Genomic DNA, 23,397 nt, shown 5'->3' with positions numbered 1-23,397 from the left:
TTCCATACTAGGTATGAGATTAGTACTTTCAAACACTTGATCATGAACGCCGACACGTTTCGACCTTAGTTCATTTTCATTTAGACAGACGGGGCAATCCACCAAGTATCGAACACAAACCTGACCCCGTCCGTCGTCCTTATAGTTGCGACAAAATCTGAAATATTCAACTCCTATAACTCGCGAGTGACAGGAAATCACTCGACTTTTACCGAAACCTATTAAGCATTGCACTACTCGACCTTAGCAACTAGTATTCAGACAAGGTACTAAGTTTATGCATCTAAGGTTTCATTACAACTCCTCGAAACGTAAATGCGCAATCAAGTAATCAATAATATTGCATGAACTCAAGATAGGAATTTATGCTCCGGGGCTTGCCTTCAGGAAAAGCTTGCGGGTCCTCGGGGTCTTGCTCCGGGTTGGGCTCTCCTTCGAAGGGGTGCAGTTCCTCGGCGGGGTCTTCTTCCGGTACTGGATGAAGCTCGTACGTTCCGTCGGCGAGATTCAACTCTACACGGAAATGCAATGCAGGGGTTAAACATTTTAGATGGTTATTTCAACACACTCATGTTTTAACACGGACACTTGTAGCAAAGCTACGGAAAGGTGGGGAAGTTTAACTTCTGTTGGTGGAGAGCAGGATGAGAGGGTCGGATTGGGGAAAACTTAGGATCTGACCCTCAGGTTTAAGGAAAACCGTACCGAGGTCCTCAGACTCAACACAGAGGGATCCCCGAAAATATTTCACCGATACCCTCGGATCAAAGAAAAAGTTACAACCGAGCCCTCGGGCGAGGCGGAGAAAGGGTCGGCGAACTTGGCAGGGTCGGGCGAGGCGAACGGGAAAAGGTCGGGCGAGACGAAAAGAAAAGGGGTCGGGCGAACCGAAACAAAGGGTCGGGCGGAACGAAAAAGGACAGGGGTCGGACGAGACGGAAAGGACAGGGGTCGAGCGAGACGGAAAGGACCGGGAGGGTTAAGTAGCTTACCTCCAGGTCTACCGGTGAAGCCTTGGGGCCGAACAGGAGCAGGCTGGGGCGGAAAGGGGAGCTTTCTCAAAAGGGTGGCGGCGAAATCACCGGAGTGTGGGGTGGCGCAAAGGGGTGAGCTCCATGGAAGCTCAGCGGCGGCGTGGGGAGAAAGCGGTGGCTCAGAGGAGAAAGCGGGGCGCAGAGGAGAAAGCGGCGGCGTAGGTGCGGGCGGTGGCAAGGGGTGGCATTGCCGGTGAGGGGGTTTCCTTTTATAGGGCCGGGATGGCGCGGAGGGTTGAGGCGGGGCTCTGGTGGGGAAAGGATAAGGCCGGGAGCGGCGAGTGCGCGGGCAAGGCAGCCATTGGCCGACGATGCCATTGGGCAGGGGAGGCGGAGCTCCGGGTGGTCTTCGGCGGCGATTGGCCTTGGGCGGCGCGCGTCTGGGGCTTCTGGTCTGTCGGGCGGGCGAGGCGGAAAGGCTACCGTGGGGGTTGGGCGAGCGGGGGGAGGCGCGGGACGTCGGGGGCGTCTCAGCTTTCGCGGCGATCGGGCGGAACAGGGTTGGCGGAGCAGAGCCGTGGCAGGTGGAAGGCGACCTGCGCGCGGCCGGCAATTGGCTAGCCCTGCGCTCGCTCCGTCCTATCGCGGGCGCGGGTTGGGCGCCGTGGCTCTCATCCTGTCGCTGTCGCGCTGGTGATAGGGCGCCGGTGAGCTGCCGGTGGCCGGCGGCCACGCGGCGCGCGGCGCGCGAGCGAACATGCTCGGGCGCGCGGGCGTCGAGGCTCCCTTCAGGCAGCAAGCCCGACCAGCTTTGGAGCGATCCTTCTCCGAATCTTTCAACACAACTCCCGAAACTCCCTTAAACAAACTTGTTCAACTCTGGTCATTCTTCAAACTTTGTTTAAGGTGTTGGTTTAGATTGTGAAAGGATTCAAAGATATTTCCGGCCAAAGCTAGCCAAAAATCTGGGATTCCAGACTTAGGATTTAAGGCATCCTGGGTAAGTTGACTGGTTTACCTCACTTTGACCGGGATTTTAAACAAGTTCGGGTCCGATTTGGATCTGGGTCAGTGTAACAAAGTTGGAACACTCTCGAGGTACTACAACTTCTATTAAAGCTCTGACTCGAGTTTAGATAGGAAAGCGGGAGATGAAAGCTTGCAAAGATGGAGGAAAACTCAAATTCCAGGACTTAAGAGATGTTCAGGGTCCTTTAGGAAAGCCGGCTTTGGTTGCTGTTTTTGACTCCCTTCCACTCCGAATTAATCAAGGTGCCTTTAACAAAAGTTGTTGGATTTTAAAAGTTTTACAACTCTTATTTGGGCAGAAACTTAGGTTTGTATATAGAATTTCAAGCTTTAAATCAAACTCCAAAAGGAGCTTGTTAGGTTTATAAAGGTCATTTCACTTCTTAAATTAAGGATTTATCACTGGTTTAGAGTTAAAAGTACTTAATTTAGGTAGAGTTGTTACAGTTGTGTCCACCTTCAGTGTATCCTGAACAGCGTGGGTGGCCGTGGATGCAGCATGCAACAGTGAGGAGAAGATGGGTGGGTCTGGTGGCATATTGAGGTTCGCCTGCATGCGGAGACTCATTTTCACCCCACTCTCTAAAAATCATGGCTAGCATGTCATTTCTTGACTCGTAGTCATGCCATTCTCCATGTAATATCCCACGTTAGCAAACTACCTTGTAAGAAAAATAGCCCTAGGTCGTAATAATTTTGGTGATTAATGACAACATAGTCATTGAAACTAATGTGTGTGCAAGATGTACCTTTGTAGGTGTTTTATAGGTCCCAAGGATGAATTATAAAACCATCAAAATGAGAAGAAAAAGAAAAACTTAGAAGAATTCTATAGCATCCAAATGATAGTAAAAATCCAGAGAATAGTACAAGTGATGGTAATGAATTCGGGACCAATACATGCGAAGACTCGAAGCATATCCTACCGAGAATAGTGCACCAACGCATTCACCGATTCATACGGTGATGACTAGAGATGTCACCGAATCAGTCAATGACCATGGACAATAGCAGGGCCAAGATTGCATGCACTATGAACACCGGCACATTCGGTGTCAACTGTGGGTCACCACTGAATAAGTCGGTGTGATCGGCTTGGCTCAATATTGGCTCAAATTCAGCTCTGGAACTTTGAGAAGTTATTAGAAGCCTCACCGATTCATACGGTGACTGCTAGACAAGAGCGGCGAATTAGTCGATGACTTAAGAAGTAGTGGCTTAGAGGACTCACCGATTCATACGGTGATTGTCAAGATGGGGCACTGCATCAGTTAGTGACCATGAGCTCGGGACAAAGACACGCGAAGACTTGAAGCGAATCCTGCTGAATTTGTGCACCGTCACAATCCACCGACCCATTCGGTGGTGACCAAGTAAGGTCACCAAATCAGTCGGTGACAAGAAGGACTGCAGCAGGGCCAAGATACTGTGGTCATCGGATCATACAGCGTGAAGAAGCTCAAGGCACCAAATCATTTGGTGATGAAGATTGACTACAGTAGAAAGATGCGTGTACTGTGTGCACTGACACATACGGTGGATGCAACAGATCATCACCGAATCAGCCAGTGTGATCGGCTCAAAATCAGCTCTAGAACTTTGGAAGCAAATTTATGGCCTCACCGACTCATACGGTGGGAGCAAAGAACCAGGGCAGTGAATGAGTCGGTGACAAGTGAAGGCAGCGGCTCAATGTCTCAGCGATTCGTACAATGATGAACAAGAAGTGGCACTGAATCAGTCAGTGACCATGGGCTCGAGCATCACTGGCTCAACAACTAGCTGGAGTTTGACCACCGATTCATACGGTACTGAGGTGCACCGTATCAGTCGGTGACTACAGTTTTGGTGACTGTTGGAGCAACAGCTAGTTTTTGAGGTTGGCTCTATATATACCCCAATGCCTAGCCATTTGAGAGGTGTTAGAGCTTGGAGAAGCCATAGGTTTGGTTTCCATATTTACACAAGTGCTCTATCCACCAAAGTGCTCAAGAGAAGATTATGGCAATTAGGATAAGGCTTAGGTCTTGATTAGTGCTAGTTTAGACCTATTAGCGCATTATTTTAGGGTTTAGCCTATAGTTAGGTGAGGTTTGCACACCTCCTTTCTATCGGTGCTTGCGCATACCAAGAGTTGTAAGTTCGGGGCTATTAAGTCCTGCAAGACCCTCCAACTGCGTTTGTGGAGTGGTCACCGGTGCTTGTGATAGGGAGGAGAGACCCTAGGCGTTTTGCCGAAGCTCTACCAAGTGAAGGTTGGCAAGGAGCATCCGCGAGAGGCTAGGCGGAGACCCACTTGCACGTGGGGAAGGCCCGTTGGCTATCCTCCGAAGTTACTTGACCGGGAAGTTTATGCCCTTGCGTGAGCATTCCCTTTGAGAGGGGCTCCAACAATGAGGACTAGTGGAAAGCTTTGCTTTTTGATAGCTCAGTAAAAATCTCCGTGTCGCCATGCCGAGAGTTTGCCTTCTCTACCTATTTATCTTCCGTATTTCTTATTTTACTTACATTCCGCATTTACCTTTCCTAGAACTGCCATGTGTAGTTTCTAGGATTGGAACCTAGGGTGCAAATCTCTTTTGCGGTAGAGATAGCAACACATAGAAAAATATACTCCCTCCGTTCCAAATTATAAGTCATTCCAACTTTTTTGAAGAGTCAAACCATTTTATATTTGACCAAATTTATAAAGAGGATCACAAAGATTTATGGCACCCAATAGATATACTATGAAAGTATATTTAATAAAAAAACTAATGGTACTTATTTGGTATCATGAATAGTAGTACTTTATTGTATAAATTTAGTAACTTAGCTTTGACTCTCCAAGAAAGTTGGAATGACTTATAATTTGGAACGGAGGGAGTAGTTCACATCTAGATAGAAATTGAAATATATTTTTATATGTGCTTGGAGCCTTAGTTTTTAAAACACCCAATTCACCCTCCTCTTAGGGTGTCATGGTCCCTTCACACCTCAAGGGTTATTCCGACAGTTTTTAATACATTAAGGGACAGATAACTAGTTTTATAGGCGAGCGAGTGAAGTATACCAACACCAACAATTCGAGGGTTTAAGTAGACTTTTTCCATATGTTTGTTCTCAAGCTCTAGAAATTCTAAACTGGTGAAAAAAATATCTACACTATTGTACTTCTCATGAGCACAAGCTATAATTGTGGATTAGTTACATCGATATTGAAAGTTCAGATTAAAAAGTAAAGGAAACCCATGGATGGTGTTGAGTAGAGTTTTATTAGGTTATCTTGTTAGAAAAAATGTCACCTTGTATTAACTAATAATGTTTTAATATTTAATTATGGATGTCTTGTAAGAAAAAACCATATATTTATTATTATTATTTTAAGATTGAATTGTTAAAAGAAGCCACAACATCACTTATAGGGCATATAAAATATAAATTACCACATTAATCGGTGAAAAAAAATATCGCGGCGGTTGATCTCACTAAGATAGCTCGGATTAATTCGATGCATGAACAAAGTACAAGATAACTAATTTAATTTGAAATAAAATTAAAATTCAAATGGAAGGGATTATTTTGATGCATGAGTACAGCCATTGAATTGACGTTAGTGGCATACGGAAAAATTGAAAATATAGGATGATATTATGAAAAGTATACTCTAATTTTTCAGTGGCACTCAGGGAATTGATTAATATAGAGTATAATGGCACAACAGATAGCAGAGATTTTAGGCCCAATGCCACAATCACAGATTGCCTTCCATCCACTCGCAAAGGCATAGTCGCACTTGGCGATCTCCACACCCAAATCCCCTCACTCGAGTACAACTTCCTTTTAAAAGAAAACATCATCTCAGACGGAAGAAAAACACAAGAGAGGAGGACATGCATAAAAAATATAGTGTATCGATGTACCAACGTTGCAAAAGTAAGATAGAAGAATGTTACATGATGGGGATGGGAGACATTTAGATGACTAGGATGGGGAGACATTTAGATCACTAGTAGCGTGAGACCTCACACGGTGAGGAACAACGACACGAGATTACTCAGCGTAGTGGCCATGATGCAAAGCTCCATGCGGAACCGAGACGACAGGAATACAACACGCGTTTGAAGGATGCTCCTAGACAAAACGATTGGCGCTACGATGTTGCTTCACTGGGGTTGCTTCGCATTGTAATTCATAAACACACTAGAGTGAATTAGTTTCCATAGAGTTAGTGGGTGTAATGAGGGAGAGGAGTCGAGTAGATCTGTTTTACCCTGGGTTTTCATTCCGACGGCAATCTAAAGAAAGATCAATAGTACATCATATGAAGGTGAAGGTAGAGGTAGAGGTTTTACCGACGAAGGTGATCGCAAGAGGTGGCAGAGCAGTGACACGTGAGATGGAAACAAACACAAAAGAGAGAAATATGAAGATATCGGTTTTCCCACAACGAAGGAGATGACCTAGGATAAAGATCATGGTTTCCCGAATCCCGAGGACATATTTCCTATTATTTTCTCATATGGAAGTTACTCATCAGGGATACTTAAATGATGAAGTAGAATTGTTGTGTATGATCGGGTGGAGTTTGCGGGAATCGAGAAATTAAAGTCTTTGAGAACAAGACGCTAAATCACAAATATGTGACAATGAGAAGACTATCACTGAAGTTTTAGCATTTTAATGTTAAGTAGAAAATATTTATCACACATGAGCTTGTACATTTTGGTCCCTTTGGCCAGGCTTCCACCAGCTCTGGCTCCAACACTGTAGAACTACTGTAGTGTGCAGGAGCCGAAGGTAGAGGAGCCAAAATTTTCGGCTTCATCAGCTCCTTACCTTTCTTAGTTCATTTCATACTGGGTTGGTAACTTGCTCCATACTATAGGACTCAAACGGTGCTGCTACAGTATGGTGTTAGGTGGAGGCAGCAGACCGGCCAAAGGGACTCTTTGTAGTTTTTAAGTTCAGCTGTTGCCTTGTTTTATTTAGGGTCTTGGCACCATTTTTTATATTTTGCACTTAAATTATATCGATCTTACTAATTCAGAGGCATGCATAAGTTCAGAAAAATCAAGATTATTTTGTTTGTTTACCAAGTTATGACAGTGTATACATAACTAATTTGAAATTGCACTAAACAAGTAATATTCAGGAAACACTATGTTACAAAAATAGACCTATGGACTATTCAGTGTTGCAGCACAGGACTGAATCACTGAACTGCTAAAGGTGCAGCCCTGCTGGGACGCGGAGTGTCCCCTTCTCCCATACGCAGTAGTCCTTGCCATGCGCCGCGGGGTGGAAATCCGACGGGATCACATTGCCCACGTCGTACCTTGTCCCGATCTTCACCATGACCTTCTCGTCGACGACGGCCACGTACGCGTCATCGTCGGCCAGGAGGATCCGCAGCTTGCTCCCGGCGTGGATGCCGTTGCGAGCCCTGATCGCAGTCAGTGTCGATATCTCCTGCTTCAAGTTCCAGTCGAACATGTGGTCGTAGAACTGCATGCGTTCAAACATGGTTATTAGGAGTTTCCCCTGATAAAAACTTGCTTAAGCCAAAAACTTGAGGTGCTTACGATGCAGGGGACCCCAGGATGGGTGAGGATGTAGGCGTAGCCCTGCATGACCTTGTCGGACGGGAATGGCCACAACTTCTGCGTCGATCCAGTGTCGTGGTTGTCAATGAACGTGACGGCCTTTTCTGGGGTCCACCCAATCAAGCCGGCTGCCTTGCCAGAGCTGTCGCGCAGCCGCCACAGCTCGCCCTGCACGCCTGCCTGCAGCAGCCCCTTGGTGGTGAAGTCGAACGCCATCGCCGGCTTGCCGACCGCTTGCACCCAGTTCACCAGCTCTTGCCGGCGCTGGTCCTGGTTCGGCGACGGCTTGCCGTCACCGTTGTAGCTTAGGGAGTTCCAAATCTCGGCCACGACGAAGCTTGGCCTGGTGTTCTTGACGTACATCTTGGCAATCGCCGGGGAGTAACCCTTGGCGAAGTCGAGGCGCCAGCCATCGAAGCCAACGTCGGACTTGAGCCAGTTGAGCCAGGCAGAGAGCTCCCGCTGGACGCGCGCATTGAGGTGGTCGATGTCGGGCGCAGCTGCGAACCCCTCGCCGGTGTCGCGGTGGCCGGTGCCGTCCGAGTACTGCGTGTCATCGCTGCAAATCATGCCGGGGCCCCAGTCGAGGCGTTCGTCGGGCGTCCCGCCCTCGAAGATGCAGTAGACGCCGCGCGCGTCCTTCTTGTCCGCGCACCGGTGGTTGATGACGATGTCCGCCACGCACTGGATGCCCCTGCGGTGGAACGCCGCGATCAGGGACTTGAGCTCCGCCGCCGTGCCGTACTTGGACGCGTCCAGATCGTACAGGCGCCCTGGCATGTAACCTGCCGACGATTGACACGTTGATTCGAGTTAGAAAGTGCATCCAATGCTAACAAAGAATGAGTAATCTGAGGTGTAAAAACAATGCATAAAAATTACCTTGTGGGGAGACGGAGTGCGAGGGAGGAGGCAGCCAGACGTGCGTGACGCCGGCCTTGGCGATGTCGTCGACCTTGGCCTTGAGGCTATTGTACCAGCCGCCCTGCTTCTTGCACGACTCCCAGTTAAACCCCTGCACGAAGAGATAGTGATACGTTGAAGTACTTGTCCTAAGATGACATGCAAGATACAAAGCCTAAAGATTAGGGGGTGTTTGGATACTAGATGCTAAACTTTAGCAATGTCACATCGGATATTCGGATGCTAATTAGGAGGACTAAACATGAGCTAATTATAAAACTAATTTCAGAACCCTGTGCTAATTCGCGAGACGAATCTATTAAGCCTAATTAATCCATCATTAGCAAATGGTTACTGTAGCACCACATTGTCAAATCATGGACTAATTAGGCTTAATAGATTCGTCTCGCGAATTAGACTCCATCTGTGCAATTAGTTTTGTAATTAGCCTATATTTAATACTCCTAATTAGCATCAAACATCCGATGTGACAGGTGCTAAACTTTAGTGGGGTGTATCCAAACACCCCTTAACAAGTACCTGGAAGAGGACCTGTGCCTGGACCAGGCTGCAGAGCGCCAGGAGGAAGAGCAATCCCAAGCTGCTCGAGTGCTTCATCTTTGTCCGCTGAGTGCTTCACTGATCTGTGATCGGAGGGTGTGTGGTTGTGCCGAGTGGCCTCGCCGTGCGCCCTATGTATAGAGCCGTTCCCGCCTTGCCGGCACGGTGGTCGAGTCAGGGAATGTTCAAGACATGCCCCACATTAATGTGATGTGGATATGGATAGAGGGGCCACGTAGGCCCCGTGTGGGAAGATGGCCGATTGGCCGGGCCAGACCAATCACCGGTCGCTGAGATGCGGCGGCGTGGTGCTGTTGACGACGAAGACTGCGCCGGTTGGGGCGGCGGCCGTTGCTCGCACCGTGCTCCAGGCAAGGCGGAGCCGAGGAGGAGCTCGGCGATCGAGCTCGCGGGCAGTCGCGGCCGGTGGCTTGACCTTCCTCGACGGCGCAGGCGCGCCACGACCCTGGCCTAGGCCGGGCCGGGGTGACTCCCGCCGGCTTTAGCCTCCTTAAATTCTTGACATGGCGACTCTATCCACAATTCCGCTTGCTGAACTGAAACCGCAAAGGTGATGGATCGATCGATCGAGCCCCCCAGATGCGAACCTCGAAAGGAGATAACTGGATAATGCTCCAATCAATGGACCCCACGGATGTTTGCATGCTTTGCGAATGAAGCAAAATCCATATGAATGCAATGCGTGCATCTGGATGTAGCTGGATTGACCAAAGTCATCGCAGGTTCCATGCATATCTGACGAAATTGGACTCTTGTTTTTCGAAATGCCGACTGACAAGACTTACTACTGTACTTCTCTGGCTCTTTTTGGTTGGGCTTTCCAACCTGCTTTTGCTTTTGCAAAAGCTAAAAGTCAACCAAAGAACCTAAAAACTCTACGTGCTTTTGCCCAAAAGCTACTTTTGCTCTAGTACAAAATCAAAAGCACCTTCCCCCCTGCTTTCAAGTGCTTTTGGGGTAAAAAATTACCCACCTGCCACTGGTTATGATGTACCCTTTCATCTAATTTTTCTCTCCCTCTCCTCTGTTCACCTGCACAGCGCATCTCGCCTCCCCTGGCCGCCGGCCTTCCTCCCCTTGCCACCGGCCGGCCGTCCGCCTCCTCTGGACGCCGGCGGGCCGCGCCGCCGCCCCTGGCCGCCGGGCCTCGCGCCGCCGCCCCTGGCCGCCAGGCCTCTGGAGCCCCCGACGGCCGCCGCCAGCTTGACCGCCCGCCGCCGCCGGCCCCAGCGCCCCCCGCCGTCCGCCGCCCCCTTGACCGCCCGCCGCCGGCCGTCTCCTGGTGCCGGGCCCGCGTCGCCCGCCGCCGCCCCTTGACCGCCCGCCGCTGCCCCTTAACCGCCCGCCACTGCCGCCCCTTGACCTCCCGCCGCCGCCGCCCCTTGACCGCCCGCCGCCGCCGCCCCTTGACCGCCCGCCGCCGCCGCCCTTTGAGCGCCCGCCGCCGCCGCCCCCTGTTCAGGAGGCCGCCCCATCGCCGGCGCCCCCCATCGCCGGCTCCTGCCCCTGCTCCTGGTGAATGACCAGGAGCATATAAAGGTATGTATGAATTTTTTTTTATAATTTATAACACTTGTTTAGGGTAAATTATTTACACTAATTCAATTGTTTTATGTTCTCAGGTACAATTACAACACAAAATCAAATAGGAAGCTACCTGCGAAAAGGAATTTCTTGAGGTATGAACAATCAATTGTACTGGTATGAATTACCTATCAACATCCACTATAGCCTGCTTATGAGATAAATCACTTTTCTACTATCAGTATGGTTAAATGCAAAATGATAATTCAAAACTATGTAATGGATGAACGTTTGTACTTTGACATCTATGCTTATTTATTTCCCATTTGTTTAATAGTTGGATAGTTGGATTCATAGTTACGACTTAGCTTAGTTCTTATGAGTTTTCTTTGATTGGTTGAAGAATGGGTGATAAGGCGGATTGGGGTGATACTTTTTTAAGGCATTTGATTGATGCTTGCAAAGAAGAGATTGAAGCAGGGAATAGGCCGATGGGAATTTTCACTACTACCGGTTGGAAGAACGTTGTTTCCAAGTTTGCAGAAAAATCCGGTGATACGAGAACAAAAAAACAATTGAAGAACAAGTTAGATCTTCTGAAAAAGGAGTATGTCACGTTTATGGAGTTCAAGAATTGTGCAACTGATCTTGGATGGGATGAGGCAAAACAAACTATTGACTGCTCAGATGAATGGTGGGACGAACACCTTGCTGTAAGAACTATGTTTCTTCATAATTATATTCTTCCCATTCTTTCTTATGGTGTGCCTTGCTAATTTTTTTTTAATTGTAGAGATGCAACAATCGTGAGAAAGGAATCAAATGCCACCATATAAAGTTTCGAAAACAAGGACCCAAGTTCCTCGATGACCTGCATATCTTGTTTGGCAAGGCACATGTAACTGGGTCTTCTGCATCCTGTCCTGGAGATATATCATCCGATGAGGCAAGTGATGATAATGTGGATGAGGTAGTGAAACCTACGCAGAAGGATATGACAGTGAACCTAGGAAAAAGGAAACGCAAGGGTACCTCTATTGGTGTTGAAGAGAAGGATGAGAAGAGCCCATTCTTTCGTTTGTACAAGTCCACTTGTTTGAAGATAGGAAATGCTGCAGAGAGGATCTCCACAAGTGTTGAAGCATCATCAGCTCCTCCAACTAACCTAGTTCCTACCATTACAGAGACTATGAAGATGGTGAAAGAATGTGGGGTGCAAGAAGGAACTGCTCTAATGCACACAGCCGCTTCCTTAATTGTTAAACCTGAATTTAGGGAGCTCTTTAGCTCTCTAAGAAACAACTAAAGGCAGACTGGATTTGATTGAGAGGGAGCTAGAAAAGGAGATGATGAAGCGCCACTGATTTGTATTGCCTGTTTGTCAAATTATTTATTGTCATATGTGACAACAATTTCCCTATGTTGAACCATAATTTTTTACCCTATATTGAAACATTATTTATCTATTAGTGTGTTATGTTGAGCTTTTTCATAGTATTGTCAAAGATATTTGTTGTATTTAATTATTAATGTACTAATGTCTCATGTAGATGGATGATACATTGGGAGATGTGGCTAAAGGAGGGCAAAAAGGACTACTACTGCTAGCTGAACTTGCACAGCATGCTGGTGCTATTGGAGAAATGGGCAACTTGTATACTGAGCGGTATTTGCACAAAGATGGATACAGGGAAACATCAGAAACTGGAATTCAATGGGTGATGAGGTGTATGTCACGTCCGAGATATTTTTATAAGATGTTTCAGATGAGCACCGAGATTTTCGATAAACTTCATAATTTGCTAGTCTCTACTTACGGATTGACCTCAACCAACAATGTTTCGTCTATTGAGTCATTGGCAATGTTCTTGTGGATCGTCGGAGGACCACAATCTTTTTCACAAGCTGAAAATCATTTCACACGGTCACTTTGGACAGTTCACATGAAGTTTCACGAAGTGTTGAAATGTTTGCGCAAGTTAGCTAAGGATAATATTAAGCCGAGGGATCCTACTTTTTCTACGGAGCATGAAAGGGTGAGAGAGGACCGTTTTTGGCCATACTTTAAAGACGCAATTGGAGCAATAGATGGTTCACATGTCAAAGTGGTAGTACCAGTGGACGAAGTGGTTAACCACACATGCCGTCATGGATATACATCTCAAAATGTGCTTGCTATTTGTGACTTTGATATGAGGTTCACCTTTGCGGTTGCCGGGTGGCCGGGTTCTGCACATGACACACGTATCCTCAATCATGCATTGGCAAATTTTCCTTCATTTCCCCTGCCTCCTAAAGGTATACATGATTCTTTCAACAAATTACCTGAATTTGTATTAAAATGTACCTTACTAACTTGATTTTGTAGGAAAGTATTATCTCGTGGACTCAGGTTACCCAAACCGAATTGGGTATCTTGCGCCTTTCAAAGGAAGCACATACCATATACCAGAATTTCAGCATCGTTCGGGGCCTCCTCAAGGAAAGTACGAGATGTTCAATTTTTTGCATTCATCTCTTCGTAATGTCATTGAAAGGTCTTTTGGAGTCTTAAAACAGAAGTGGCGTATTTTGAAGGACATGCCAAGTTTCTCACCTCGTACTCAGAAACATATCATTATGGCTTGTCTTGCATTGCATAATTTTATTCGTGATAGCAATTTGTGTGATAAGGAGTTCAAGAGATGTGATGATGAGGAGGATTACTTGGTACAGCATACATGTGGTATGAGACAAACACAAGGAGATGATAGTGACGATGTGGACAATGAGGATACCATGAATACCATTCGCACTAGGATAGCTGATGCTTTGGTTAGTGCGAGAGGAGGAGAGTAATGTTGAGGGTTAGTTCTATTTATGTGGACCAATTACTTTAATGGATGAAAAACATATAAAATTTATTTTTTGTTTCTTCCTAAAATAGTGGTTTACATTTGAACTAGTGAACGCATTATTTTGTTACGAGCAATTTGCATATAAACACACCCACATACCTTTAGGGGCATTACAGGTATTTCTTACACAGCCTACAGTTTCACAACTCCTCTAACCAAACGGTCTTCTGCTTTTCCCACAGCTGCTTTCTCACAGCTGCTTTTCCACAGCTCACAGCTCACAGCAGCTTTTCCAAAAGCCACAGCCCAACCAAACACACCCTCTGTATTCTGGCACCGAGTAAGGCTAATAAAATTCTCAGACGCCAATACCTTTTGCTATAAATTAACTTGTTGATCACAAAAGTCGAAGATGTTACGGTCACTCAATCTGGAGATTTTGAGCTCAATCTACTTCGCCCGGTAAATAATGTGGTCTTTGAATGGCTTTTGCGTCCACAGATTTGTATGTTGGCGCACACCCTTTTCAAGTTTTGAAGTCAGTGGGCCGTACTGTACCCATTCGTTCACATAGGAGCATTTACGTGTGGCTCGTGACGTCTTCCAACTTACAAGATCATCTTCCAACAGTACCTATGATTGTAGATGGCTGGAGAAGAGAGATTGTAAGCGGACCCTATACTGATGCAGGCGTTGCCGACTCTGAAGTACCAGGGGAAGCAAGCAGCAGCGCGGCCAAGTCCCAAACACTGAAGGCAGGGTGACGAATGGGCCGCTCCTCACAGAAAAGCTCTCTCGGGCTCAACGGCCCAACTTGAAGTACTCAAAGGTGCCTTTTTGAGATCGTAAAGGTGGCCTTTGTGCGTGCACGAACATCTATCCGACGCTCGAATTTCTGATTGGTAAAAATCTGGGTGACAACCCAGGTAAAAATCATCTAACAGTCCCACTTTAATTTAATTATCATTTAGAAACGTCAAAGAAGATTTGATGCATAGTAGGAGCCTAGGGCCAGGTTAGATAACTTCAAAACAAACCGTTTTTTTTTGTCATCTTGATCGAAACCCGTCCTAGTTGTCTAAGATGAAGTATACAGTAGCGATGTCACGTGATTTTTCTAAAATAATTCCCCCCTACCTGATGGTATTTTTAGTGCTCGGTAGCATGGAGATTGCGCTCACAACTTTATTTTGTTTAATCCAGCAGATTGACTTCCTCTTTGAGAACAACAAGTTCTTCTAACTAAAAATTATAAGATGATTGCCCCCGACATGATAGCATGCATGGTTGACCTAGCAACTAAGCATGTGTTTGTGTTTGGTTCCGAGGATGAATTGGGACGGTCCTCCTTTTCAGTGGTGTTTGGTTGGGAGATATCGGGACGAGTCCATCCCCATAGGGAAATATTTGGTGTAGATCCGGGATGACCCCGTCCGCCCAAAACGAGCGGACGGGCTCATCCCAATTCGATGGCGTGAGCCATCGTCTTCTTCCTCGTGCGCTCCACCGAAGCTCTTCCTCATCTTCTTCCTCGTGCGTTCGACTGGAGCTCCACCGTGCCACCCTTCTGAGAGGCGGAGACCCATCTCCGGCGCAGGCACAGCGGCCGCTGCTCGGGACCGGCGGGGGTGAGCTCCCTTGGGCGGAGATGCTCGAGGCCGGCATGGCCGAGCTCTGCGGCCGTGGCTCAGGGTCGGCGGGGTGGATCTCCTCTGGGCGGCGCGGCCGGACTCGAGGTCGACGGGGTGGATCTCCCCTGGGCGGCGCGGCTGGGCTCGAGGTCGAAGAGGGCCCTCAGCCGGCGGGGGTGAGCTCCCCAGGTGGCGCAGCCGGGGCCTGACGTCGGTGGGGGCGAGCTCCTCGGCGGCGTGGCCGTGACCCTGGGGCAGCGGGGTGGAGCAGGGGCGGCGATGGTTGTGGCACAGGGGTACGGAGGGGTGGAGCAAGGGCGGCAGTGGCCGTGGCCCTGGGGCGCGGAGGACCTCCCAGGTGGCGGTGGCCGTGGCCCTAAGGCCTGGAGGAGCTCCCAGGTGCGGCGCAGCCGTGGCCCTGGAGGGGAGGCGGGGTGGAAGAAGAATAAGGCCAAGAAAAAAAGAAAAATATAAGAAAAATATTGAATAGAGAATGACAGTGGGGTCCACTTTTTAGATGACAGGTAGGGTCCATTTACTATGGCTAACGGTGTTAAAATCGTCATCCATCCCATTCCTTTGATCCCTTATACCAAATAAAGAACTGGGTCGGACTCGTCCCTCTCAACCAAACATAAAATAGGATCGTCCCATCCTAAAAAATAGGGACGGAATGATCCCGTCCCACCTTATCTCCAAGCCAAACGCACCCTAAATGTTCTGGCTCTGCCACTAATAAAATCACACATATGTTGTCACACCCTGAAATTTTTGAATTTCAGGATGTGATTAAAAGAAATAATTAAACAATGATTTTCTCATAATTTTAAAAAAAAATTCAACATTTATCTTTCTTTACAGGAAATTGAGTATAGGAAAAATAATTGTTTGTTTTTTAGAATTTAATAATGTTGTTCTGTGTCTGTGCATTCATGCCGATGCATCATGATTTTTTTTAGTGTAAAAGGTTTTAAAAATGCATCTAGATAATGTCCAGACCCTTCTGAGAATTTTCCAGCTTATCGTGGAACTTGTTCTCCTTTTTCCGAGAGCTAAATTTATTTATTAGAAGGCTCTAGATTCTTTTTCACGAGCTCCAAGTATTTTATTTGGACTCCTTGTGTCCCGATCTATCTCCTGGATTTTTCCTAGAATTTTTGAGATTTTTGGAGTATTTTTCGTGAATTAAATGAATTATCTGGAATTTCTAGATTTTTTTCTCTTTCACGAGAAATATATCCTATCCATCCGGGCCAAGCACGTAGGCTCGACTTGCATCGATCAGCCCGGCCACCGGCCTGCCATGGCCCATTTGGCCCATGCGCCGCCAGAGCTCAACCATGGCCACCGCCGGCCCCCTGCCTAGGCGTGCGCGCCTAGGGCTCGCTCCCTATAAAGGGTGAGCGCCCGCGCTCGTGTAGCCCTGCTGCTACTTCCTTGCGCCGCCGTCCTTCCCTCGTGCCGCACCGCCGCCAGCCGAGCGAATAGAGCCGAGCGCCATGGCCACCATCCGCTGTTCCGACTCGCCGTGGCGAAGCGCCATCGGCTAGAGCCGCCACCACCTGGTGCTCCGCGTCATTGGGCTGAGGACGCCTCGCCGGTCCTCGACGCCTCCTCGTCATCGGAGTGCCGTCGCCATGGGGAGCCCGAGTTGACCACCGTCTGTCACCACCCGGTGGTAATTTTCGGCTGATGCCGCGACCCTCTGTCGTTGGTGCGTGCCATGACGAGTTCCTCTCGACCTTCTCCACCTCCTGTGCCACTAACCGTCAGAGCTGAGCCACCACCTCCCGTCTGTCTTGGACCGTTGGTTTCTGCCACCGCCGGCCAAATCCCCGCCACCTTCGTCCACCTCGACCATAGGTGAGCATCACCGTGAGGTTCCTTTGCCTTCCTCCTCCATTTTCCTACCTCGCCACCGAGCCTCGCTCACCGGAGTGCCGCCTAGCCAAAGGAAGAAGAAGCCCCGCCGGTTTTGCGTCTAGGCTCCTTGAGAACCCTGTAATGTTTGCCGTTTTCTTTGTGTCTTGGCAAATCTACAAATAACCCCTTGGATCTATTAGATGCCTGCAAACCAACCCAACCTGAGCCCTTTTACCCTGACCTTCAACCTTTTCACGAGCGTTGTTCCATGTCTCTTGTGAATCTTCCTTGCTTATTAATCACGACTAGGTCCTTGCGATCTTGATTAGCTCATAGCATCTATGTTTTAGCTCCGTTTTCATCTGTTCAAGTCGCGTTAGGTTCATGATAACATAAATTACACGTTGGTGTTGATGTTTTTCTTCATGCATGTTTTTGAAAATAAAGTTAATATTAATTTGATTAATATCTATTAACCATGTTTTCTTTGAATAAAAGCTATTTAGTGTTATACACCGTTTTTCATAATGGATGCTAACTTGATTAATGCTTACTTCATAAGCTTTTCTAAATAAAAGCTAATTAGAGCTACATTTCGATTTTTCATAAACTACATGTTAATTTGCTTAATGATCAACATTGATTCAACTTTTCTTAGTAAAAGTTGATTAGGCTTTTACATCGGTTTTCATGAATGAAGTTAATATGCTTAATGATATTATAAATGCATTTTCAGTATCAATATGTTTAGTTGAACACGAAATATAAAGTTATTCAATTAGATGTCTTATATATACTCTATTTTCTAAAGTTAATTGTAAAACTTGCATAACTTGTACTTGAATATTTACAAATAAAATACGGTTAAGTTTCTCACGTTTTCAATGTTCAAATATATTTTCTATTAATTCCAAATAGGGTATTTCTCTGAAATAACCTATGTGCATGCTTTTATTTAATTAAAATGAATCAAGCGTATAGTCTTTTTATAATTCAAATCTCTCGATAGCTTTGTCTTTTCAACCATAGTTCCGTTCCAAGCATTTCTTGCGTTTGCGTGATTCTAGAATCGAGACCTATCCTTCAGTACGCTCTTTTAAAACTTTTCTTTTATTTTGGTGTATTGTTCTTAGTTGTACTTGTTTGTTTGCTTGTATGTTTATGCCGGTGTTTGCTTCGAGTAGAAGGATCGCTGCTTGAAAGATTTGAAGAGTAAGAGTTTCAAGAGAGCAAGAGTTGAAGTGCAGTAAGAGTAATTTTTTGTTGGAGAAAGGCAAGTGTGTCATTGTGCTTTTGTCCCAATAACTTTATTTAATCACTTTTGCATATTCTTGCATTTGATTTGATGAGTCCTATTAAGGTTTGCCTAGTTTTTATGATCATTTCTTATCAACTTGGGTTTATCTTTCTGTTGGGTACCTATGCTTATTGCTTAACTTGGGTTATGGTGGTTCTAATGAACTCAATGATTAAACTTGTTTTATTTATATTGTACCTTTCACTAATACAAGATCACAATGCTTAATTGGACATGGAGAACCACCGAGAAAAACAGTGCAACCACAAGAACTATAATGGCTCTGATCTTAGCTAATTAATTAGAAACCTTAGTCTGGGGTAATCTTAATCGAAAGAGGCAAGAGGGGGCACTGAGTTGGCGTATAACCCGGTCCTCTTGGGAAGTGGGCTTGGCTAAGACACTATACCCTCTAGAGAGGTTTATGCGTGCCAGACACCAAAACCTTAGCAGGTTACCACTGACTGGGGAATTTAGCGGGTTACCACTGACTGGGAAATCTTTGTAAAGGCCTCGTAGTGTCCCTATGCAATCACACATCAAAAGTGTGGTATGGTGCCTGATCAGCACAGCATGGTTTGATCTAAAGTTCTTTTGAACTTTTACGCGACTTGTGGGTAAAGATGTGCAACCTCTGTAGAGTGTAAAACTGATCGATCAGTCGTGCTCACGGTCAAGAGCGGTCTGAACCCTCACATGATTAATATACTTGAAGATGGACTTAAATCGTGGTTATGGTTGTGCCATATGCTTATGGTTATATTTCTATGAATTGTGGGTTGGTATATACTTATACCTTAGTAATCAGGTGCTAATAAAATTTGACCAACTAAAAATACTCAATGCAGTCAACCAGTCAGTCTTTCCTCGTTTAAGCTTTACATTTATATTTTTTCCACACTTGCTGAGTACGATATGTGCTCACCCTTGCTATAACCAACATTGCTCAGAAGAAGACGCTGCTATGAAGTTTTTGTGAATATGGTGCTAAGTTCTAGACGTACGCAACCCCCGGTCGATTGCCTGTGAAGTTTGGAACCTTCGTTTCCAGGATTAAGCTGTAAATCTCTGATATCTTTTTACGTGATACTATTGCTGCTATTCAGTAATGATGTCACTACATATATGAAACTAGATCCTGGCATATGCATATACCGGGTGTGACGTACGTTCTCCAATTATTTGTTTGAAAAATGGTTGTTTGATACTGATGCCTATAATTTCATTATTTCTACCTCATCTAGTAGAACGGGATAGTATTGTTGGGATTAGGGAATAGATAGTGCCTTTTATTGAAAAAGAGTTAATCTCTGATGTTCGAACACAAAATGACTTGATCAGAGTACAAAGTGGTGTCACATGTAGTACGGATGAACGCAGCAAATACGATATTTGGCCCTTCCCAAAGTGGTCTAAGTAGTACGGACGCACGCACGCAGTAAGTTTCTGTATTTGGTCCTTAAGACAGCAAATTTGACAGCACAAACAGCCGCCGGTCCCAAAACCCAACCGCCTCTCTAGCGGTAGCGTCCGGAAGGGACCCGGAGACCACTCTTCTCCCAGACGCAGTAGCCCTCGCCGGGAGCCGCGACGTGGAAACCCGACGGGATCACGCCGCCCACGTCGTACCTTGGCCCGATCTTCGTGATGACTTTGTCGTCGATCATGGCGACGTAGACATCGCCCTCGGCTTTGAGGATGCTCAGCTTGCTCCCCGGATGGATCCCGTTTCTCTTCCTGATCGCGGCCAGCGTGCTGATCTCCTCCTTCAGGTTCCAGTCGAACACGTGGTCGTAGAACTGCATCGATCAACAGCACGATCGAGCAAGGTTAGCTACCTAGGCTTCTAATAGGGTCAAAGAAGTTGGCGATGGAATGCTTGGCGATGGAATGCTATAGATGTGCCACTCACGATGCATGGGATGCCTGGGTGGGTTAGGATGTAGGCGTAGCCCTGCATGACCTTGTCGCGGGGGAACGGCCACGAGTTCTGGGTCGAGCCGGTGTCGTGGTTGTCGATGAACGTGACGGCCTTCTCCGGGAGCCATCCGATCAACCCCGGCGCCTTGCCGTTGCCATCTCGCATCCGCCACAGCTCGCCCTGCACCGCCGCCTGTAGCACACCCTTGGTGGTGAAGTCAAACGCGGCGGCGGGGCCGCCCACGGCGTTCGCCCAGTCCACGAGCTCCTGCCTGTCCCCGTCCTGGTTGTTCGCCGGCTTCCCGTCACCGTCGTAGTTGAGGGAGCTCCATATCTCCGCGACCACGAAGCTCGGCCCGGCGCCGTCGACGTACGCCTTGGCGACGGCCGCGGAGTAGCCCTTGGCGAAGTCGAGGCGCCAGCCGCCGAACCCGACGTCGGCCGTCAGCCAGCGGAGCCAGTCGGTGAGCTCCCGCCGCACGCGCGGGTTGAGGTGATCGATGTCGGGCGCGGCGCCGAAGTCCTTGCCGGTGTCGCGGTTGCCGCGCCCGTTGGAGTACGCCGTGTCGTCGCTGCAGATCATGTCGGCGTCCCAGTTGAGGCGGCGCCCCTCGGGGTCGCCGCCCTCGAAGACGCAGTACACGCCGCGGGCGTCCTGCTTGTCGGCGCACCGGTGGTTGATGACGACGTCCGCCACGGCCTGGATGCCCCTGCCCCGGAACGCGGCGATCAGGGAACGGAGCTCCGCCTCGGTGCCGTACCTCGACGCGTTCAGGTCGTAGAGCCGCCCTGGCATGTAGCCTACAGGCACGCAGTTTGAGAATGGATCGCGTGGTGGCCAGTCAATGATGATCGACAGGGTGGACCGGTAGAGCATCACCTTGCGGCGCGACGGAGTGCGACGGCGGCGGGAGCCAGACGTGCGTGGCGCCGGCATTGGCGATGTCGTCGACCTGGACCTTGAGGTTATTGTACCAGCCGCCCTGGTTCTTGCACGACTCCCAGTTGAACCCCTGCTCCGCACGCGTCGTCACTCGTCAGTTCAGAAAAATGCATGGGCACGGGAGAGGAAGAGGACAGGGCGAAACCGTGTGTCCGAAGACGTTTTCCCGCAACAGCGTGTACCTGGAAGAGAACCTGAGCTCGTGCCGTGTTGGAGCCAAGCAGGCCCAGCGCCGCCGTGACAACTAGGAGCCCGAAAAGGACGGGCAGGTGCGGCCTCGTCATGCCGACGACGCGAGACGACTCGTGTCAGCTTCTACGACTCACCTGCGCTTCTGGTTCTGGACGTGTACAGGTGAAGCTCGTAGTGAAGTGATGAGATGCCAGCTCGTGGCCATGTGTATTTATAGGAGCTGACGGATGGACGGGACGGGGGCCCACGAGGCCACGACGATGTGGATATACTTGGATGGGTGGTTCAGATGTTCAGTGGATAAGATGAGTCGTCGATCCTGATCAGGACGGAAGAGAGAATTGTATTCGTTGTGCCGAACATTTAAGGCCGAGATCAACGTTCGCCGGCACGTGTCGTCCCGGCACGCACGTCGAGCTACCGGGAGATGATCACCGTTATCCAGATCATTTCACCGTTATCCGGATCATGTCAAATATAAAGAGCAACACCTGCAGTGGAATGCAGGTATACTAGGGAGGCGGTCACCGTTATCCAGATCGTGTCAAAAGAACAACACCTGCTGACCACCTGCAGCGGAATCCATGTACTTCTCGACTACAGGAGCAAGAGACAGGCTAGAAATTTTTCAGGCGTCTGAATTTGAGCAAAGTCTGAATGAATTATCACAACTGGAGCTAGCTCTTTTTATACATCATCGTGGCCTAGAAGGGGATTATACTGGGCCTTATCCACAGACCATTCTACATGCTATCAGCCCAAGGAAAGATTGTGGATATATATATGCTTACGGGCCGCATAAGGAAACGGGCTCTATCACTATCAAATCCGTGTTACCGTGTTACCACCCATTTACGTGTTACGATGTTACCAAACACAGGAGCGTGTAAACCGGTGCATCAAAAAGTTATACAGAAATTTGAATGGATAGAGCATGCAAACATCTATCATCATGCAAAATTTGAGATTGAACAAAAATTTATGCAAGAAGTAAAAAAGAAAAGAGAGTACCACTTGAATAGGTGTGGGTGTAATTGTTCATGGCTGATCTACAACCTGCAACCATTCAACTGCTAATTTTTATTTTGTTTCTCCTTGTATAAGTTTTTGTTCAACCTCAAACATTGCATGATGATGATGTTTACATGCTCTATCTATTCATTTTTGTGGATGATTTTTTTATGCATCACCGTAACCCATAGTTACACATGATGTGTTCTCCAAATCCTGCATTCCATTTTCCAATCAGCACATTAACCTATGTGGTGCCACTGCAGTTACCAAGATTCCCTGAGAGAGCACCACATTACCTTTGATGGTTGCAGAATGAAGGCGTCCTTGGTTTCAAACCACTACTCGCCAAGCTACAAGTGTGGTTACCACATCAATTGAAGCACATGTTTGGTTGGTTAGTAGATTTAGACATGCCATAGTTCTTCTAGATAACAATTCCCGGCCCGCCTATGCCGACTTTAACGTCATCATCCCAGTGGCGTGCGACCTGTGCAGTTGTACAGGACCTCCATGAGATTAGTACCCCCATATTTCTAGACAAGCAATTGGTTAAGGATTATTTAAGATTAGTACCCCATATTTCTAGACAAGCAATTGGTTAAGGATTATTTAATTAAGTTACTTTGAGTATTTCTGCATAGGTAAGTTATTTAGTATCTACCAGTTAGGCGGTGAGGAAGGAAATAACATTTTATTCTTAATTGGTAACTGAGATGTATGACATATTTGGTGAAAATATTAGCCAGAGTCAACCGTTGCGGATAAGGTTCTGATAGCCAATAGAGGAGAGAGAAAGAGCCTGAAGCTGACGCCGCGTGGACCAAGATCGGCCGCTGTTTACCACGATTCCAGAAGCCGATGGAAGACTAGGCGGGTCCAATCCGAAGCGAAATCGACTCCACCAATTAAGGGAAAGTGTGGAGATTTATCTTTAGTAGTTTTTAGAAATAGCTGTAATAGTTCTTGTAGTATTTGACTAGGATTTTAGCTTGCTCCAGGGTATAAATATAAACCCGCGAGTCTTTTAATCTCTCAATCAAACCAAAAGTACGAGGCAGCGGCAAGCATAGGTTCATCTTTGTCCATGTCAGACAAAGAAAGCT

The 23,397-nt window shown here is 47.4% G+C and overlaps 3 protein-coding genes across 3 annotated transcripts; 1 reads left to right on the top strand and 2 right to left on the bottom strand.

The window, feature by feature from the left end:
* Positions 1-7,132: 7,132 nt before the first annotated feature.
* On the bottom strand, positions 7,133-9,143 carry LOC101767641 (alpha-amylase isozyme 3D). The gene is made up of 4 exons (XM_004973614.2): positions 9,032-9,143; positions 8,471-8,603; positions 7,568-8,373; positions 7,133-7,490 (listed from the first exon to the last, which is right to left on the bottom strand). The coding sequence occupies exons 1-4, from the start codon at positions 9,107-9,109 to the stop codon at positions 7,209-7,211; spliced, it is 1,299 nt and encodes a 432-aa protein (XP_004973671.1). The 5' UTR covers positions 9,110-9,143; the 3' UTR covers positions 7,133-7,208.
* Positions 9,144-10,704: 1,561 nt separating this feature from the next.
* LOC105914607 (L10-interacting MYB domain-containing protein-like) lies at positions 10,705-12,155 on the top strand. The gene is made up of 4 exons (XM_022827775.1): positions 10,705-10,752; positions 11,001-11,310; positions 11,391-11,697; positions 12,148-12,155. Exons 2-4 carry the CDS (start codon positions 11,002-11,004, stop codon positions 12,153-12,155), a joined length of 624 nt encoding a protein of 207 aa, XP_022683510.1. The 5' UTR covers positions 10,705-10,752; position 11,001.
* Positions 12,156-19,486: 7,331 nt separating this feature from the next.
* LOC101767247 (alpha-amylase isozyme 3B) lies at positions 19,487-21,448 on the bottom strand. Its single transcript, XM_004973613.1, has 4 exons — positions 21,271-21,448; positions 21,026-21,158; positions 20,138-20,946; positions 19,487-20,024 (listed from the first exon to the last, which is right to left on the bottom strand). The coding sequence occupies exons 1-4, from the start codon at positions 21,370-21,372 to the stop codon at positions 19,743-19,745; spliced, it is 1,326 nt and encodes a 441-aa protein (XP_004973670.1). The 5' UTR covers positions 21,373-21,448; the 3' UTR covers positions 19,487-19,742.
* Between the last annotated feature and the right edge of the window lie 1,949 nt (positions 21,449-23,397).

The sequence above is a fragment of the Setaria italica genome, chromosome VI, assembly GCF_000263155.2.
Source record: "Setaria italica strain Yugu1 chromosome VI, Setaria_italica_v2.0, whole genome shotgun sequence".
Taxonomy (NCBI): Eukaryota; Viridiplantae; Streptophyta; class Magnoliopsida; order Poales; family Poaceae; genus Setaria; species Setaria italica.
Note: the sequence above shows the minus strand (reverse complement) of the source record. Positions and strands in the feature narration are given on the sequence as shown.

Excerpts from the sequence above, each read along its gene's own strand:
- LOC101767641 (XM_004973614.2), bottom strand. The coding sequence starts at position 9,109 with ATGAAGCACTCGAGCAGCTTGGGATTGCTCTTCCTCCTGGCGCTCTGC. Across the intron at positions 8,604-9,031 it reads AGGCACAGGTCCTCTTCCAG|GGGTTTAACTGGGAGTCGTG; the intron begins GTACTTGTTAAG and ends CTCTTCGTGCAG. Across the intron at positions 7,491-7,567 it reads ATCCTGGGGTCCCCTGCATC|TTCTACGACCACATGTTCGA; the intron begins GTAAGCACCTCA and ends GAACGCATGCAG.
- LOC105914607 (XM_022827775.1), top strand. The coding sequence starts at position 11,002 with ATGGGTGATAAGGCGGATTGGGGTGATACTTTTTTAAGGCATTTGATT. Across the intron at positions 11,311-11,390 it reads GGTGGGACGAACACCTTGCT|AGATGCAACAATCGTGAGAA; the intron begins GTAAGAACTATG and ends TTTTAATTGTAG.
- LOC101767247 (XM_004973613.1), bottom strand. The coding sequence starts at position 21,372 with ATGACGAGGCCGCACCTGCCCGTCCTTTTCGGGCTCCTAGTTGTCACG. Across the intron at positions 20,947-21,025 it reads GCACTCCGTCGCGCCGCAAG|GCTACATGCCAGGGCGGCTC; the intron begins GTGATGCTCTAC and ends GCGTGCCTGTAG. Across the intron at positions 20,025-20,137 it reads ACCCAGGCATCCCATGCATC|TTCTACGACCACGTGTTCGA; the intron begins GTGAGTGGCACA and ends TGATCGATGCAG.